The sequence below is a fragment of the Gymnoscopelus braueri genome (assembly GCF_963280865.1).
Source record: "Gymnoscopelus braueri genome assembly, chromosome: 7".
NCBI lineage: Eukaryota > Metazoa > Chordata > Actinopteri > Myctophiformes > Myctophidae > Gymnoscopelus > Gymnoscopelus braueri.
The window spans coordinates 37,826,911-37,844,229 of record NC_137608.1 but is presented as its reverse complement, the minus strand read 5'-3'; the positions used below and the strand labels follow the sequence as shown (position 1 = coordinate 37,844,229).

The 17,319-nt window shown below is 43.2% G+C and overlaps 1 protein-coding gene across 2 annotated transcripts in view; it reads right to left on the bottom strand.

The window, feature by feature from the left end:
• Positions 1-4,116: 4,116 nt before the first annotated feature.
• The window catches only part of bmp1a (bone morphogenetic protein 1a), a 39,117-nt gene continuing 25,914 nt past the window's right edge, over positions 4,117-17,319 (bottom strand). The window contains exons 9-20 of one of the 2 annotated variants that reach the window (XM_080433312.1): positions 16,185-16,287; positions 15,505-15,621; positions 14,924-15,069; positions 14,568-14,763; positions 13,860-13,985; positions 12,935-13,095; positions 12,521-12,701; positions 12,118-12,243; positions 11,742-11,869; positions 10,823-11,036; positions 6,759-7,009; positions 4,117-5,393 (exon numbers count right to left, since the gene is read on the bottom strand). In XM_080433312.1, the coding sequence (XP_080289438.1) occupies positions 5,259-5,393; positions 6,759-7,009; positions 10,823-11,036; positions 11,742-11,869; positions 12,118-12,243; positions 12,521-12,701; positions 12,935-13,095; positions 13,860-13,985; positions 14,568-14,763; positions 14,924-15,069; positions 15,505-15,621; positions 16,185-16,287 (1,884 nt within the window). In that variant the 3' untranslated portion in view covers positions 4,117-5,258. Of the gene's footprint in view, positions 5,394-6,758; positions 7,010-7,516; positions 8,175-10,822; positions 11,037-11,741; positions 11,870-12,117; positions 12,244-12,520; positions 12,702-12,934; positions 13,096-13,859; positions 13,986-14,567; positions 14,764-14,923; positions 15,070-15,504; positions 15,622-16,184; positions 16,288-17,319 lie in introns of those variants that run through there. The other variant, XM_080433311.1, reaches the window with a different exon arrangement.

Genomic DNA, 17,319 nt, shown 5'->3' with positions numbered 1-17,319 from the left:
CTCCTTTAAAAGGTCAGAGATTTATAATGGAGGCCGATGGAAGATTTTGGGACCTCAAAAAAACACTTTCACCTAGAAACTCCATTCACAGTTCAAAAATTCCACCTTACTGTGGACATGCATCCTTGAGATGTTTTACTTTGAAATGATTTATAGTTTTTGAAATATTTAACTTTAAGCGCCCAATGCATTGTCAATGGCAATGGACATTTAAAGGGGGAAAAAGTTAGTAAACCCGTGGGATATTTTTTTTTTGTAAACAAATCGCTAGTGGTCTGGATTTGTCATGACCGTCATGAACTTCAATGGTGTTTGCACTTTCTCCATTTTTGACCTGTTCATTCATCTACATAAGCGTTCGGATTTCTCATTGTAAAAAATTAGAGACATGACGCTTTATTAGCAAGACAGTCTTTTATTATATTAATATTCCTCATTTTGCTGGTTTCCCATGAAACCCCTTTACTGTTACAGAGTAGAAATCCCTAGAATCTCTGCTGATGATGTGGCCATAGCTAAATGGTTAGAGAGCTTGCCTGGCAAGCCATAAATCCCAGGTTTGATCTGGGCAAAGTGTCCCTGAACAAGACACTTAAAATAGTTTTTTTTGTTTTTGACACATTCCTGAGCACAGACTCAGACATATTGGTTGGATGCATGGCGCATATAATAGGCTATTGCATTGTAGAATTCCAATATTCACTATACACTCCTCATGTTTAAGGCTAACTGAATTATATATTTATCGTTATAAATTGTATATATTTTTGGACGACTTTAATTTGTCGGCAATACTTTGCCACGCTTTCTCCCTGGATCCATTTATTGTGGCCGTGTTTCCTTTCTTGCTTATTATACATTTTACTTCCTCGTATGATTCCGGGGACTCGGCGGGGAGACATCAAATTTCTCTTCTGGGTCTTGAGTCAAGACCCCGGCTCCCGGGGAGACATCAAATTTCTCTTTTGGGTCTTGAGTCTGACATCAAATTTCTCTTTTGGGTCTTGAGTCTGGGACCAAAAGAGAAATTTGATGTCTCCCCGAGAGCCGGGACCCAAGCCTCAAGACTCTTGAGGCTTGAGCTAAAAATTTTGTGAACCACTGCCATTTAGAACAGTGGTTTTCAAACTTTTTCATGCCAAGGACCCCTAAATTGATATACATTTGGCCGCGGACCCCCATCTGAAAATGTTTTGTGCCAGGAACCCCCAGAAGCAAAGATTTGAGTTAAAAATGTTTCAAAAAGATATGCACACATAGCAGATCTACAAGCTCATAGCGAGCGGCACTCGGTGCCGTGCTATGAGCTTGTAGATCTGCTATTTTTGAATAGCCAAAGCTAAGTGGTTAAAATTATTGTGATGCTATCAGTGGCGTTCCCACCGTAGAGGCAGGAGCTAAAATCTCGCCTCCCCTAGAAAATGAAGTAAACGACTGACTGAAAAACAGGCAGTGAAAAAAATCCAAACAGAATAGTGGCCGTCGGACCATTAGCCCGCCTCCTCGTCCATCACGCGGGCAGGCAGCTAATCACCACCGTATCCTTTCAGCGTCCTTAGAGCGACCCTCGCCTATATAGTGATGCAAATGTGGCCTTTGTCTTCATGGGGTACCAGGAGTGCCAGGGGTGTGGGGGTCTGGGCCATCACCTGTACTCACCTGGCATAAAAGGGGCTCTGAGCAGCTTGAGCCATTCATTACTAAACTTAGTACTTACTTACATTACTAACCCCCTTCAAAGGGGGGGGGGGGGGGGGATCTCGCCTGCCCTAAAAATGTAATTCCTGGGAACGCCACTGTTCCATGAGCTCCTGCAGTGCTGCTGTTCAGCCACAGAGAAAAACGCTGCTCTGGTTTTGGGCTCCATGATTGGTCAAGTTCAAGGATTCTTGAACGACTTTCATGGTCTTTCATAGGAATACGTGAAGCCTGGCTTTACCATCCTGGCTTGACAAGGTCTAGCTCGACAAAGTCGCTCCTTTTCAGCCTGGCTTAGCGTTCATCATGGAACGGAATAAACCAGGGGCCTGTTCCTCAAAAGGTGAATTAGAGCTAAAGCCTGGCTTTAACCCCTATCCTGGCTTAATTTAGCCAGGATTAGGGCTGAATCGGTTCCTAGAAAGCTGAATTATCTTGAAGATTAGTTTAGCCAGTTCACCCTGGCTAAGTTTAGCCATGACCCGATTTTAAGCAAGCCTACCTTAGTTACCATGGCAATTTAGTTGTGAAGTTAGCCTGGTCAGGAGCAGGCTAATCCAGTGCCTTGTTCTTCAAGTTTTTCCACAGTTAATTCAAAACATGTGTTTGTATATGGACTCATTTTAATGACCCTGCATTCAAATAAAATGAAATAAATACAATAAGATATAATCAAATTAATTATATTACTGAAATAGTGTGTGACCATGAATCATAATTGTTTCACAATGACTCATGTGATATGTAATTGTCACTCTGTTATAGTTAACACTATAGTTCATCTTGTTAGATGTTTGATAATATATTACCATTTTTAAAAAATATTATAAAAAATGTCTGACACATATATATATATACATATATATATATATATATATATATATATATATATATATATATATATATATATATATATATATATATATATATATACATTATTAGTTACGGGTTTAAAGGAGCCTCTTTGTAAGTCAATGAGGAGCATATTTTAAATTATCAATTTCTAGTCAATGGAGAAATTATTTTTTATTTCTTGTCCACCTTTGGAGTTACATCATTATGGCAAGGTAACAACACAACCCAAACCTCTACCAAAGTGGTCTTGCAAATGTGGGGTTATTTATTGCGTGTCTCGTCCCGTCCCCCCCGCTCATCCCCCGTCGCGGTCAACCCCCCCCGTCCCGTTGCGGCCCCCGTCGCAGTACACCCCCCCCCCCCCGTCCGTCCGTCTCTCTCGGACACACACAACACACACACACACACACACACTTTATTGCGGTTGCGTTTCCTTTCTTGCTTAAATACATTTTACTTCCTTGTATGATTTCATGAGCTGCTGCAGTGCTGCTGTTCAGCCACAGAGAAGAACGCTGCTCAGATTTTGGACTCCGTGATTGGTCAAGTTCAAGGATTCTGCTATCGACTTTCATGGTCTTTTATAGAAATACGTGAAGCCTGGCTTCATTATCCTGGCTCGACACAGCCTGGCTTGACAAGGTCTAGCTTGACAAAATCGCTCCTTTTCAGCCTGGCTTGGCGTTCCAGGAACCGAATAAACTAGGCTATACAGACCCGGCTTTGTCAAGCCTGGATTTGACTTAAGGCCAGGCTCATTTAATTCACCTTTCGAGGAACAGGCCCCAGGCTGTACGGACCAGACTTTGTCAAACCTGGATTTGACTTAAATCCAGGCTTATTTAATACTCCTTTCGTGTAATAGGCCCCTGCTCTATACATAAAATGTAATTTGTTGTGATTTGGCGCAATATAAATAAAATGTACCTCAAGTTTACTTTTTGAAAATTAAATTACATTTTGAAGTTAAAATACATCAATAATATATTTCTATTTCTTTTCTGCATTTTTTGAGATGTGAGAGAGCTGGAAAATGTGGTCTTCATTGCTGTTTGGAAGAATTCAGTCACGAGCCAGAGTGCCATAAGCTATTTGGGAGTAATCAGTCTAGAGCGAGAATTACTTCTCTCCTCCTACGCCTCGGATTTCACTCAGCCAACAGCAACCACTATTACTTATGGCTCAAACAAAAGCTTAAAGATTATGCTAGCTATGCATACTAATGTACACTTCACTAACTCAACTCATTCACATACACTGTCGCCCACAGCTGTCATATTGCAGATATTGCAAAAATACAAACATACTGTAGGAGAATCCCTAAAATGAATAGAGAAAAAGAATGAGCGAGCAACACATATATTCAACATTGGCTCAATGGCTATACACATTAAAAGGCAATTATAGATCCAGTTTCTACACTGTCTTCGCACCTTTACATTATGCATGTTGTATGACAATAAATAAATACCCATGGTTGTTTGGTTCATGAGAAATACTTTGTTGGACCATGAAAAAGCTTTTTCTCTGGAGAGAAAGTAATTTACATCAGAACTGGCAATCAACACTCAAACATAAGTCATATCTTTATTACCCCACGTTACAGGGCACACACAATGTTCAAGTATGCCTGAGAAACTAAACGGAGCAATAAAAAAACAATAGGGAATAAAAGAGATAAAATGTATTTAAAAATAAGTGAACTGGCATTGCATTTCACAAAAATTCATAAGCTCATGATTTTGGAACAATTCACTGTAAAGTGCTAACTGGTTTGAGCTGAGTAAAAGCACATGTTCCCTTTGTAAGATCATACACATTACTTTACATGGAGGTACAGTTAATAGCCAGTCATCAGGCAAGCAATTACCAACCAGAAGACATGGACCACAATTCATGTATTAGTCCTTTAATAAGATAACTGCTTCCTTAATTTCCGTGTTAATGGTATCAGCGAGAAAATTGTGCCACTGGTAGCCAGGACAATGCCAATTACAAATGCTGGTGTTGTCACTGTACAGTTTCCATCTCTCCTTTGTAATTACATGCAATTGACTGACATACAGTATCAGAAATCTCAAGTCAAGTCCTGCTAAATCCTATGGATAGGAATCCTTGAACAAAAGAGATGAGAGCTTGAGGAGAGGAGTGTGATTTCTGGAGAAGGCAGGATAGCCTCCCACCTCCCATCATCCTCCTTCTTCTCCTTCTCCTCTTCCTCTTCACCCCCCTTGGTGTGGTGGGCTCGCCCGACAAAAGCAGAGATCTGTCCAGCTGATGCCTGCCTTCCTACAGGTCCTGAGAATCCACTGTTTTTCATTTTGCCTCTCATTGGGAGGCAAGTTGTTTTGTTGTTGTTTTTAAAGAAAGAAAGCAAAAAACAAAAAAAAAAGTCTAGAGGGGGACTGGGTCAATAAATTCTCCCCCCTAGAATCCACCTAAACCGAATATCCACCCTCCCGCCCCAATCCTAACCATACAAAAGGTAAAAACAAGGTGTACTGCAGAATGGCTTTTACTCCTCACAGTCTGTGGGGGGAGCTAGAGCCCCTAGGAGCTGAGGTGCGGTTGGTGGTCTTGCGGCCATTCTGTCGTGTCTGATTCATCTTGGTGGCCGAAGGTCTCCGAGCATCAGGCTGGCGCCTCCCCTGGGGGCCCCTCCGTTTGCCCCTTTGCCCTGCACGGCCCCTTCCGGCCCCCGCTGGTCACTTGCGCGAGTGCAGTGTGTCCTGGAACTTGGTGCTTGTGTAGCGCACATGGAATCCCTTCTTGTTGATTGTATCATCAGAGCGGAACTTGATGACAATGGAGTCACCGGCTGAGTAGATCTCCTCTGGAGGCTGGTGGAATGGACAGAGAAACAGATTAAAGTTGGTCTGTATTGCTTTCTGGTTTTCCGATTGCCTGTTAATTAAAATGACCGATTACTCAGCGGTCCACACTGAGAGAAAATTGGCTAATAGGATGGATGGGTTCCTGGATTGCGTGGGCACTGCTAATTTAGAGAATAGTATAAAAGCCAAGGGCCAAGTAAGAGTCCAGGTTCCAGGCCATTCCACAGACATGTTTCCAATATTGTGTATAGCTTCATTTGGCTTGGGACTTTGGCTGCTATTGAAGTAGGGATGAAATACACAGATGATTCATGTCAGCCGCAACATGTGAACTAACTCACTTTTTCAGAAGAAACCCAAGTACCACAGCCCTAAATCTGAGTATCAGTTCAAAATTATTTGAAATGTACTAGATTTAACTTAATTTATACAACAATGAATTGTTGTTTGAATTGTTGTTGAATATATGTAGTCGTTTTATCATATTACAGTTGCAATAGCATTCATTTAGAACAATAAATAATGATTCTTGGTAACAGCATAATCACAAAAGGAAATGGCATTTAAGTTTCACTTCAAGTTCCACGGTTTGATCAGTAATTTAATGTTATACCGTATATCAGGTCTGTATATCCAGGAAGGCAGTGGTGTGTTCTAGGTTTTTTCTGAAGGGCATACGATAATCATTCCCTGCGCGTGGTCGTGGTTACGCTTTTAGCTTGGGCTAAAAACGCCCTTCTCTATAATAGGTTTTCCTCCTACTTTATACTAAATTGTGTCAGTTTAACCCATCTCTTTTCAAAAAAGAAACTCGCTTGAGCACCCAGTCCCAGGGGCACTGGGTGAGAATCATGTACCCTCAGGCAACCAAATCATAGGAACCAGTAATTGGGAGGAGGGGGGAAAAAAGGAATCATGCTGCTCTCTGAACCTGAGGAAACTAACATTTCTATTTCCCACTGGTCTGATTGTTCAAGGCCCTGGCTGCAGCCTCAGCATAGGTTGATTAATTCTCACTTAAAGCCGCAACACTTCAGATGTGTGATAACCTGTTGGGAACCAAGCGGTGTCAGCTTTTATCGAGCTCCAACTGCCACTGAAGCAGTACATGTCAATGTTACCAAAGTGATTAAAGCAGCAGAATAGAGTTGAATTAAGAGCCCTGGGGCAACTCGTTCCCCCATATCAGAGAGGCTGGGAGGTCACTCAACAGCGGCACTAATTCAACAGCAGTTGTTTCAATGCCGCCATTGCTGCTGTTCTGTAAATAAAAAACGGGCAAGAAAGGGCAGAATGGAAGTACCCCGATAAGCCAATAATGTTCATCAGGAAAAGGAAAAGGAGCAGAGGTTGTGTCAAGGCTGTGCTTACCCCGGAGCCACAATAGCGGCCCAGGCGCGGGGACTTGGTGTCTGCGCCGTCAAAGAGCTCCATGTAATCGTAACCGCAGTCAGCCTCCTCCTCGATCTCAAATGTCTGGAAGATGAGCTCCACACCATAACCTTTCTCTGCCGATATCACCCACTGGCAGTCAGAAGCACCGGGGTAGTTGTTGTCCCCAAACTGAGCGTGGGAGAACAAGTCTTTGGTCTTCACCTCGGCCTTCAGACGACCACCACACTCTGGGGACAGAAAACATTGTTGGACTTTTTGTAGATGGGGGGGGGGGGGGGGGGGGCCTGAGTGGATGAGCAAAAATATATTCTGCAATATTGGAGTCGATTGGTTTAAAAGAGTCATTTTTAATTCCTTGCACGACCCTTTCAACAAAAAAGGGACACTTTTTTCTGTTGTTTTGTCGAGCAATTAGCCATTACCAGTGGGATCCCCTTTCATGGCTACTGGTAATCCTACAGGAACAGATTGTGTGCTGATGATAACATTGTAATGATTAATGGCGCTGAAGATTCCCAGGGAGCGACATGACAACTACTTGATGCAAGAAACAAGATTTATTGCAGTGTTCTCATATAAAAATATTGCTTCTGATATGAAGGATAGGTCAAACAACATAACACATTAATCCCCACAATGCCTTCATTGCATTTCCCGTAGCAACAATGGACAAAAAACAACAAACGTGCATATCACAACGGGGCATGCTAGGAAGCTCTGCCCAGCTGAGGGAGCACACTCTGGTGCACTACACAGCCCCCCACCTGAGGGGTCCATCTGTCTCCAGTGACCCACGCACCTAACGCAAAGTCACAGAAGTGCTGAGGCAGATGCCTTTGTCATTTTCCAGGGCCAGGGGGCTACGGTTTCCCACGGTGAGGGACGTCTGGTGTGGAGAGTCTATCCACCTCCACTCGGCTGTCTTCTGTGAAGACGAGGGGCTGGTAAGATGCCAGCTGGGCCCAATGGAGAACCACCTTAAAAGTCTCCATACCAGGTGCACCCGATAAACCACATCTAAAAGTTTCGCAAGCACAGTACCCCTGAGGCAGTGTTCTCCTGTGCATTGGTAATTATAGTTTCTGTTGGACCGCAGCCTCAGCGAGAGCTCCCCGAGTCAGTTCATGGGTTTTCTGCAATTACTCTTGCAACTGCAAAGTAATCCAGCATTCCCCTTAGTTCCGGCTCAGGCGGTGGCCCAAACACTAGGTCTACTGGGGTCCGTAACATAAGTGCAACGCATCGACTCCTGAACCACAGTCTGGAACGACCACAGGACCAGGGATGCAGAGGTCCCAGTCCTTCTGTCAGCCGGTCACTCTGGTGTAGAGAGGTAGTCCTGATCTTCTTCTTCTTCTTCATTCCAAACCGCCAACAGACTTCCTGGAACACCTGGCATTTTGTGTTGAATTTGGAGAAAGCACTTGCAAAATTAGTTGTGTTGAGCTATTTAAATTGTTCAGGTTTGATTTGTTTATTGCAAACAGCTGACAGTTTGTACATTTTGCCAATAAGCCTAATTCACACACACACACACACACACACACACACACACACACACACACACACACACACACACACACACACACACACACACACACACACACACACACACACACACACACACACACACACACACACACACACACACACACACACACACACACACACACACACACACACACACACACTCTGCTATCCTGCACCTAATGCTTTGTTGTGGGTATAAGCAAATGATAGATGATAGTTAACCACTATTTTTGCTGAATGTTTGCCTTTTATGAAATGCCCAGAATAGGGACGCTAGGGTTGAATCAATTCCAACTTGTGCAGGGCTTGTCAACCTCCCAGTCTGTCTGTCTCAACCCGGTGCTTAGTGCCATTAACACGCAAGGCTGCAACAATGTTGTTGTTGTAAATACTACAACATTTGTGCCTTTCAATAGGCATGTCTGAGATAGGGTGACGAGAGAAAGAGAGAGACAGACAGACAGACAGATGTGCCGAGGGTGTGCTGGAGCTCTGAACGGGAACAGCATGATGAGTTTTGTGTTTTATCACGGGTGAGAGATCTCAGTGACAAGATATCCTGTCACAACAAAGGGGACAGCACAGCTCGAGCACACAATTACGCCAAACGAATACTTTGATGGACCAATCAAAAGTGCTGCTGCAGTGTGATGAATTAATGGTGCGGGGTCAGGGCTATAAATATTCACAGCCATGCGCAATAGTCACGCCATATGCATAATGACAGCAGGCTGTTGCAAGTGCAGCCAGTTCCACAATGATTGAGATGTATAAAACCATAATCAGGTAAACGTGTGGCTCTGACAAGAAGAATGCGTCTGTGCAACAGCTTTATGCAAGCATTTTCGTGACTGGGATTTTCACTCCTTTGTGTCAGTCTCATTTAGAATATTCAAAGGAACTTTGTAAATGAAGAAACAGACCAGTGACATAATAAAAAGTCCTAACAGGACCATATCAAATGTCATTATTCAAGAATAAAGAGTAACATTCAGTACATTGTGTTAAAGTCCTTCCCCCAACCCCCCGGTTGCCGGCAAGCGGTTTGATCCGAAGCAGAATTCAAGCTGGCCCACTCCACTGATACAGCACTTATCTCACTCAGTTACAGAGGCACTCAAGCTCAACGCAGACAAGACTGAGCTTTTCTTCCATGTTAAGTCCTTCCCCCAGCAGGATCTTTCCATTTCCATCAACAACACCCTGGTGGCTTCTGTTCCAGCTGCGAAGAACATGGATGTGGTCTTTGACAGTCACCTGCCCTTCAAGGCACACGTTGCAGAGATCATTCGATCCTGTAGGTTTGCACTTTACAACATCCGGAGAATCAGACACTTCCTCACCAAGGAGTCTGCCTACTAGCTCCTTATCCAAGTCTCAGTCGTCTCCGGCCTTAGAGGGTAAATTTCACATCTGTGCAAGTGTACAGTGGCAAAAGGTACCCCCCAAAACGTCCTCTTTGCTGGTTTGCACGCTCACTCAAACCCCTTTAACCAATCTACAATGCCAGGGTCTTCAATCGGCCTAAATTTTCGGTGTTAATTCACTGGCTTCTAGTTGTTTCCCGCATCCAATTCAAAACAGTGGCCTGCCACGCAAATAAGAGCATGGCACCGTCTTACCTTCAGGACATGATCCACCCCCACAACCCCTTGCCGCCTTAGATCAGAAAAATCAGCACAGAATTTATCCTGTCATTTGTTGAGGGTTCATACCATTTTCTCCTAAATTGAATATTGCTTGTGTCATCCTCCACCCACTCCGACTGTCTTACTCAAGCGTGGACAATGCAGTGCCCGGCTGGTGGCTTGCAAAATTGTTTTTGCTCGTCCTGCTGTTAGGCATCATGGAGCAGGTGTATGTACTCCAGAGTCCCGAGAGTGATCAGGGTGGAGTCCCAGAATAAAAGCCTGCAGGATCAATTGTTCTTGGTTTCGAAAGTACAGGGACAAGGGACAATAACCGCACTGCGTCAAGAAATGTACATCAACATCAAGTTATCCTTGTTCTGGAAATGGAGATCAGCGACAAGCTCTCCTTTTCACCTGGTGGCGAGCATCTTCTCTGCAGGAGTATCACGGGTGCCATCTCATTCTTTACTCGTAGGCATTGTAGGAATTCTTCAATTTCTCTAAGCTCAGCACTTGAGCAACAGAAGGGACGCAGTGCTTACGGCAAATACCCATATCGCCCATGGTTTCCCACACATTTAACGTATAGAACATAACTGCTTGAAATGAAGGATAGGACATAAAACAAGAAAACACATAATTCCCACAGCGCAAATACCAATCACAGCACAATGAACAACAATAAAACAATAAATGTGCGTGTGTACCCCACGGCATGCTGAGTGCAACTATAAAACAAAGAAAAGAATGTGTGGCACACTCCAGCTGCAACATTTTGGCTGTCAAACAAAGCCAAACGGCCAACATAAAGAGAAATGCATATGCTGGTGTGTATGAGAAAAAACATTCTTTGTTTTCTAACATTACGTTAAAACGTACCCGCAGTATGAGAGGCCTCGAAGCCCTTCTTCTGTACCGAGTTATCGGAGAAGAAACGAATGAACATCTTGTTGGCAGTAGATGTGATGGGTGGGGGCTTCTTGGTGCCACAGAAACGACCCAGGCTGGTGGCCTTCCCGTCTCGACCATCATAGATCTCAATGTGATCATAAGCACACTCCAGGTGAGCTTCCATGTCAATCTCATTGAAGTTCTGGAACCGACCATAGAATGTAATAGAATAGAAAAGTTAAATTCTAAACATAGTGAAAGAACATACTCTCACTAAATGATTGATAGTCAAACTTTATGACACCTTATAAAGGATAGGAACCTCAAGTCCATGACAAAATGACTTACAGACATTTTGAGAATATTGAGTGATGAAGTTATTGCATCTTAAATTAGAAATGCTATTGAAATTATAATTACATTATAATTAGAATTATGTTAGAATTCTAATGAAAAAATTAATTAGGAGCATAATGGCACGCCATTAGGGAATTAGGAAATTTCCATTTAAAAAGGGGCCTGCATTGCCTTTTTTTCTCATGGTAACTTTATCCCTGACATAGATATTTTAAATGAATGCCAGAACAAAATGTGAGATGATATATAGCTGCCAGTGAATTATGCAAATAACTGATGTGGGAGACATAAATCATTACCAGGAAACATGCAAAAATTGCCAACATTAAATCACTGTTGACATGAAAAAATCTGTTTGCTTTGTTGGGTACCAAAGAGTCCTCAATGGATTTCACAATCAATACAAACAAGAACAGACATCACAAGAGAATGCTAAGCAAAACCAGACGGAGCGATCAAGGCACGTGTGTGTGTGTGTGTGTGTGTGTGTGTGTGTGTGTGTGTGTGTGTGTGTGTGTGTGTGTGTGTGTGTGTGTGTGGCATGACATACGATTTTAATGCGATGGCCTGGTGTTGTGGAGAGTGCCCAGGTACACGCCTTCTTGCTGGGGTACTTATCAGGCCAGTTGGGGCTGGTGATGGTGCCACTCACACTGTTCACGGTGTGATCACAGCCGGCTGGGAAAACACAACACTGGGTCAACACAGACCTTGGTATCATCCCCCTACACACTGAACAGGCCAATGCTCAAACTCCACTCAGGGAGGCTTTTCTGTTATTACTGGCATACTGGAATGTACTGCCTCCACCCCATTGACTAAAACACATACATTAGCCATAAATAATCCTATTCAGAAGTAAACAGAATCAATACGCCATTGGGTGTAATACTGGGCAGTCAATGTGCAGTTGAATGGTGAAATACCTTCTTTACAGTCATGTTTGTTCTCATGCAGAACAAAGCCACTTCGACACTGACAGCTGTAGCTGCCGAAGGTGTTGACGCACTCATGCTGACATCCACCATTCTCCTTGGAGCACTCGTCTTTGTCTGGAGGAGGGCACAAAAGGACACAACTGTTGTTACTGTTCTTATGTTCAGTGCTAGCTTGTAGCGACAGAAAATAAGCAAATCCTAAAGGCAAGAGTATGCTTTGATGTTCATCCCTTTAGAGAATTAACGCTTGACAAAAATGAGGTATTTTCAATGGAAGTTTTTTATTTTAAAATAAATAAATTGAAAATACATAATTTTTGGCAACACTTCCATCACTTAAATTATATTATAAAGTGTCATGTGAGAAACACCTTACTGCCAGTAGACTCACCTGAAAAGAACTGAGCTTTGAAGCCCTTTTTGGACACCGTGTTGTCTGACTTGAACTCAATGCGCATGTTATTGTACTGGGAGGTGATGGCTTCAGGTTTCTCAGCTCCGCAGAACTTCCCGTGTAGCCTCGAGTCTGGGGAGAGCCCGCTACGTACCTCTACATAGTCATACTTACAAACCTGACAAAAGGAAGAGGTGTGTGAGATGCATGGAACCATTTATTTGGTTGCAGTCATGAAAACATAAAAAAAAATCACTCAATTTGCCATAAACTGATTAAGCCAGAGAACGATGCTATAGACAGGACAGCAATCACAGTGCAGTAAGATCTATAGAGAGACAGCCAAACAGGAAAAAAAGCAAAACAGAACAAACCCACCCCATGCCGATTCATAATAACCCCAGTGCTCACGTCATTGCCCTCAGTTTCAAAGACGTCAAAGAGCAGGGTGATGCGGTATTGGGTGGGGGCCACCAGCTGCCAAATGCAGTTCTTGTTGGGCGGGTACTCTCTCGGCCAGCCGGGACTGGTGATTGAACCATTCAACTTGGTGATGAAACCTCCACAGGCAGCTGTACGATCAATATGATATGAAAGACATATTGATATAATTTGATACAGGTAAGAAAACAACATCAGAAAACAAGTCAGAAAATAACATCTGAAAATACACATATAACACCACTTTGACAGTGATCTTTTTTTATAAAGAATAAAATGTAGGGTAAATAGTCCTCCACAAGATAAATATTCTATTAATCATAAACTCCCAATGGTACGATAGTTACGCAATGAGAACTGGCAAGGAATCTTTTTTTTGTGTCCTAAATAAACTTGTTTACTTGCTGACCTGACACTGAGGTCTCAGGCAAGTGTTACATCTCTTATGCAATATATGCTTTATTTCCCTCTCTACAAATACATCTTTGAGAAGCTGGTGTGTGTTATTCAACTTGGTCAACTTTAAATCTATTTAAAATATAATAATTTCGAAGACAACATAAAGTTAGATATCCACACACATAATAATTGTGTAGTGATATACATCTTCCTCTAGAGGCAGACAGTGACTAGGTTTGACAAAAAGGTAAGAAGACAGAATAGGTATTTTGGAGCTTGTACACTAGTTGTTACGGCTTAAAGAATGACTAGTAATTTTAGATAAGAATAATGCTTGTGCTGTCATGGATCCAATCTTCAAAAGGCAAGCACAAATCTCACCTGGCCTTCGAGGATAACTGTACTTGTTATCTGGGTGGCCGTGACTAGTACTGTATGAAGGACATGTCAAATTGCATATTGACAAAGTGGCGGTCACACTTCTTTCTGTGCTTACCTTCACAGCTGCGCTTGTCGGCAGCCAGCTCATAGCCTGGGTCACAGGCACACTTGTAGCTGCCCAGAGTGTTCACACAGCGTTGCTCACAGCGACCATTGTCCGGCTTGGAGCACTCGTCCATCTCTACAAGTACAATGATATGTTAGCACCCTTTAGCCGGCCCCCTGGTTCAATGGCCCTACAAGAGAGGCCCTCCCAGAGAGCATCAGAGCAGTGCAAGTAGAAGGAAATTAATGATATATATAAATAAATAACACATAGTGCAAACATCATACATAATTACATAATAAGAATTATATAATCTATATAAGAATTACATTGCCCAAGTGGGACAATGTCACACCGGTATTAAGACGTTTTTCCTTAAATGCTCAAGCTGCTGAGTGACACACAGCAAAGGCCGTCGGGATCGGGACTAGAACCTGTGACGCGCTGTCAGGCTACATCGGGCCTAGGTGCCCGGACCGCTATGCCAGCTGTCCGGGCGCAAGCTGCTGATTTTTAACTGTATCTTTCCACAGGATATGTGAAAATCTGTCATAAAACTTCCCAATCTTTTCTATGTATCAAGGGCTCACCACCAAAGGCTCTGGAAAATCTTTGTCAGCTTGCGTAAAACACGTCCTCCAGCAGGCAGGCTTTACGTAGGCTGGCACATTCAAATCGGAAAAGTGTACTTCAAGTCTGCATCGTTTAACTTCTGACCTTTGAAAAAGTTAGCAGCGAAGCCGGCCTTGTTGACAGAGCCATCTGAGACAAACTTCATCCATAGCTGATTGGAGCTAGTCTTAATGTCATCTGGCTTGTCGTAACCACAGAAGCGGCCCAGCAGGGGGCTGTTCTCAGAGTTCCCATCGCGTACCTCCAGGTAATCATAGGCACAGCTGTCGTGTCTCTCAATCTGAGGGAGGATAAACGCACCAAGGTCAGACTTCTCTAAACTAGCAAAACCTATGAATTATTTATATGCTGCATTTTACATAAAGTTAATGTGCGGGAAAATATGTCTACACATGGCTCAATGTCATGGGCATAAAACACTAACAGGACTAGTGTCTCACCTCAAAAGACTGGAAGGTAAGGCCGACATGGTAGCCCTGAGCCACAGAAATCTTCCAGATGCACACTTTGTTGGGCCGATAGTCATCTGGGTAGTTGGGAGACTGGATCTGCCCAATATCCTTCTTTACCTCTCCTCCACAGATGGCTGCATGTGATAACGAAAACAACACTGACGCATTTTGGATAGCAACATCATCAGCACATGTCTCTCAAAAGAGCATGTGCACATTATTATTTGCGCACTGAGAATTCTGAAATGCCTTTCAGAATCAGCTCTACGGCACACATGTGTACTGTTCGTAGACACACACACACACACACACACAGCAGCCCTGCACTGTAGGCCAGGGTCTGGAAACAATGGAGGGGGATATGAGCTCTGGCCAAAACCAAAATCTGATTAATGCAGCGTAAAAAGGGCCTGACACATCAGCAGTGGGGAAGCCAGACATGAGGCCTGCGGATATTACACGATCCCTGAGCAGCTTTCAGGCACATTGCTGACTATGTGACTCGCCATGCTGGTGTATGTGGTTTGCTTGGGAACAGTAGAGGGTGAATAGGAATAGGTGCTTCTTACCTTCATACACAGCTGAAAAACCTTTCCCCACCCAGTTACTGCTGCTACGGAACTCAATCCACAGCCGACTGTCGGTAGAGATGATTGGCTCAGGCAGCTTATCTCCACAGAAACGCCCTGTGGAGTCACAAGGTGACATTCACAAATCAGAGTCTTTAATACAGCTCTCTAAAACAGCTCCTTACATCCACAGCTCACAACTTAACCGCTGAAACGCGCAGGCATAAGCGTGCAGACTGCAGACACCGCTTTTTTCCGCTTCCTTGTTAATGAATGACCGGTCGCGCACGGACGCCTACAGACGCATGTTTTTTTCCCTGCTCCAGGTGGGAAAAAAAGTGTTTCCATGCGCATTCTCATTGAAACGCATTGACCAGATGTGGCCAGGTTTGGTGAGAACAGTTGAGAACACAATAACGCACGTGTGCGACGTAAGAGGTTCCCAGCGTAAGCGGTCATAATAGTGACCGCTTAAACTTGCTACAAGCTACAGTTTATTTAGCATCTTTTCGTTTTTGCCATCTGGGTGTGCAGTACATTTTTGTTTTGTTTGTACAAGATTTTATTCTGGCATCATTATCAGAGCATATCCAATAAATAACCATTTATTTTCAGAAGACGCACATGACAATACTACAATTAAGATGTACATTGTACAGCAGTTTTTATGCAGTGCTGACCTTTGAGTGGGGCCTTCCTCCAGTACCCATCACGGATCTCTACGTGGTCATACCAACACAAATGACTCCTGTACAGATCCATGGAGGTGAAGTTCAGAATGATCTAAAAGATAGGGAAAAAAAGAGAGAGAGAGAGAGGAAGATTACTATCATGTATGGTTCAAGGTCATGCAACATGACATTGTGACATCAGTTTGTCCGGTTCGGTCCTATTGTTATTAGTAGGGGGTACTAAGCACAAAAAATGGCCAAATCGTTACGCGGCGGATAAAAGCATGAAATTTGATACAGATGTCCCTTGGGTCATCCTAAAACATCCTAGAAGGGGTGCCCAAAAAAATCTTAAACAGGAAGTGACTTATGGACAAAATTCAAAATGGCCACCTAAACTGTTGACCGTTGACTCAAAGGACACCAAAAGAATCTCCAAAAAGCATAAAATTTGGCACATATGTCCCTTGGGTCATCCTAAGACATCCTAGAAGGGGTGCCCAAAGGAATCTGAAACAGGAAGTGAGTTATTGACTAAATTGAAAATGGCCGCCTAGTGTTGTCGATTGACTCAAAAGACAACTAAAGAATCTCATAAAAGCATACAATTTGGCATACATGTCCCTTGGGTCATCCCAAAACATCCCAGAAGGGGTGCCCAAAAAAATCTTAAACAGGAAGTGAGTCATTGACAAAATTTCAAATGACCGCCTACAGTGTTGTCGATTGACTCAAAAGACAACTAAAGAATCTCATAATGGCATACATGTCCCTTGGGTCATCCTAAGACATCCTAGAAGGGGTGCCTGAAATTATCTGAAACAGGAAGTGAAATTGAAATTGGCTGTGTACAGTCTTGACAGATGATGCAAAAGACACTCATAAAAAATAATCTCATAAAAGCATGAAATTTGGTACAAATGTCCCTTGGGTGATCTGAATGCATCCTAAGGGGTGCCAAAAAATATTTGAATAGTCTCTCAATGGAAAACACTCCTCCCACACGGGCTGCACTGCTACAATATTCAAATCGAGCAGCCAATCTAGCATTTGGTCCAGAAGCCTGAAAGCTATGCAATCTCTACCATCTCCTGACAAATAAATTAAAGTCGCTGATTCGTGGACACCTTTATGGACACTCTTG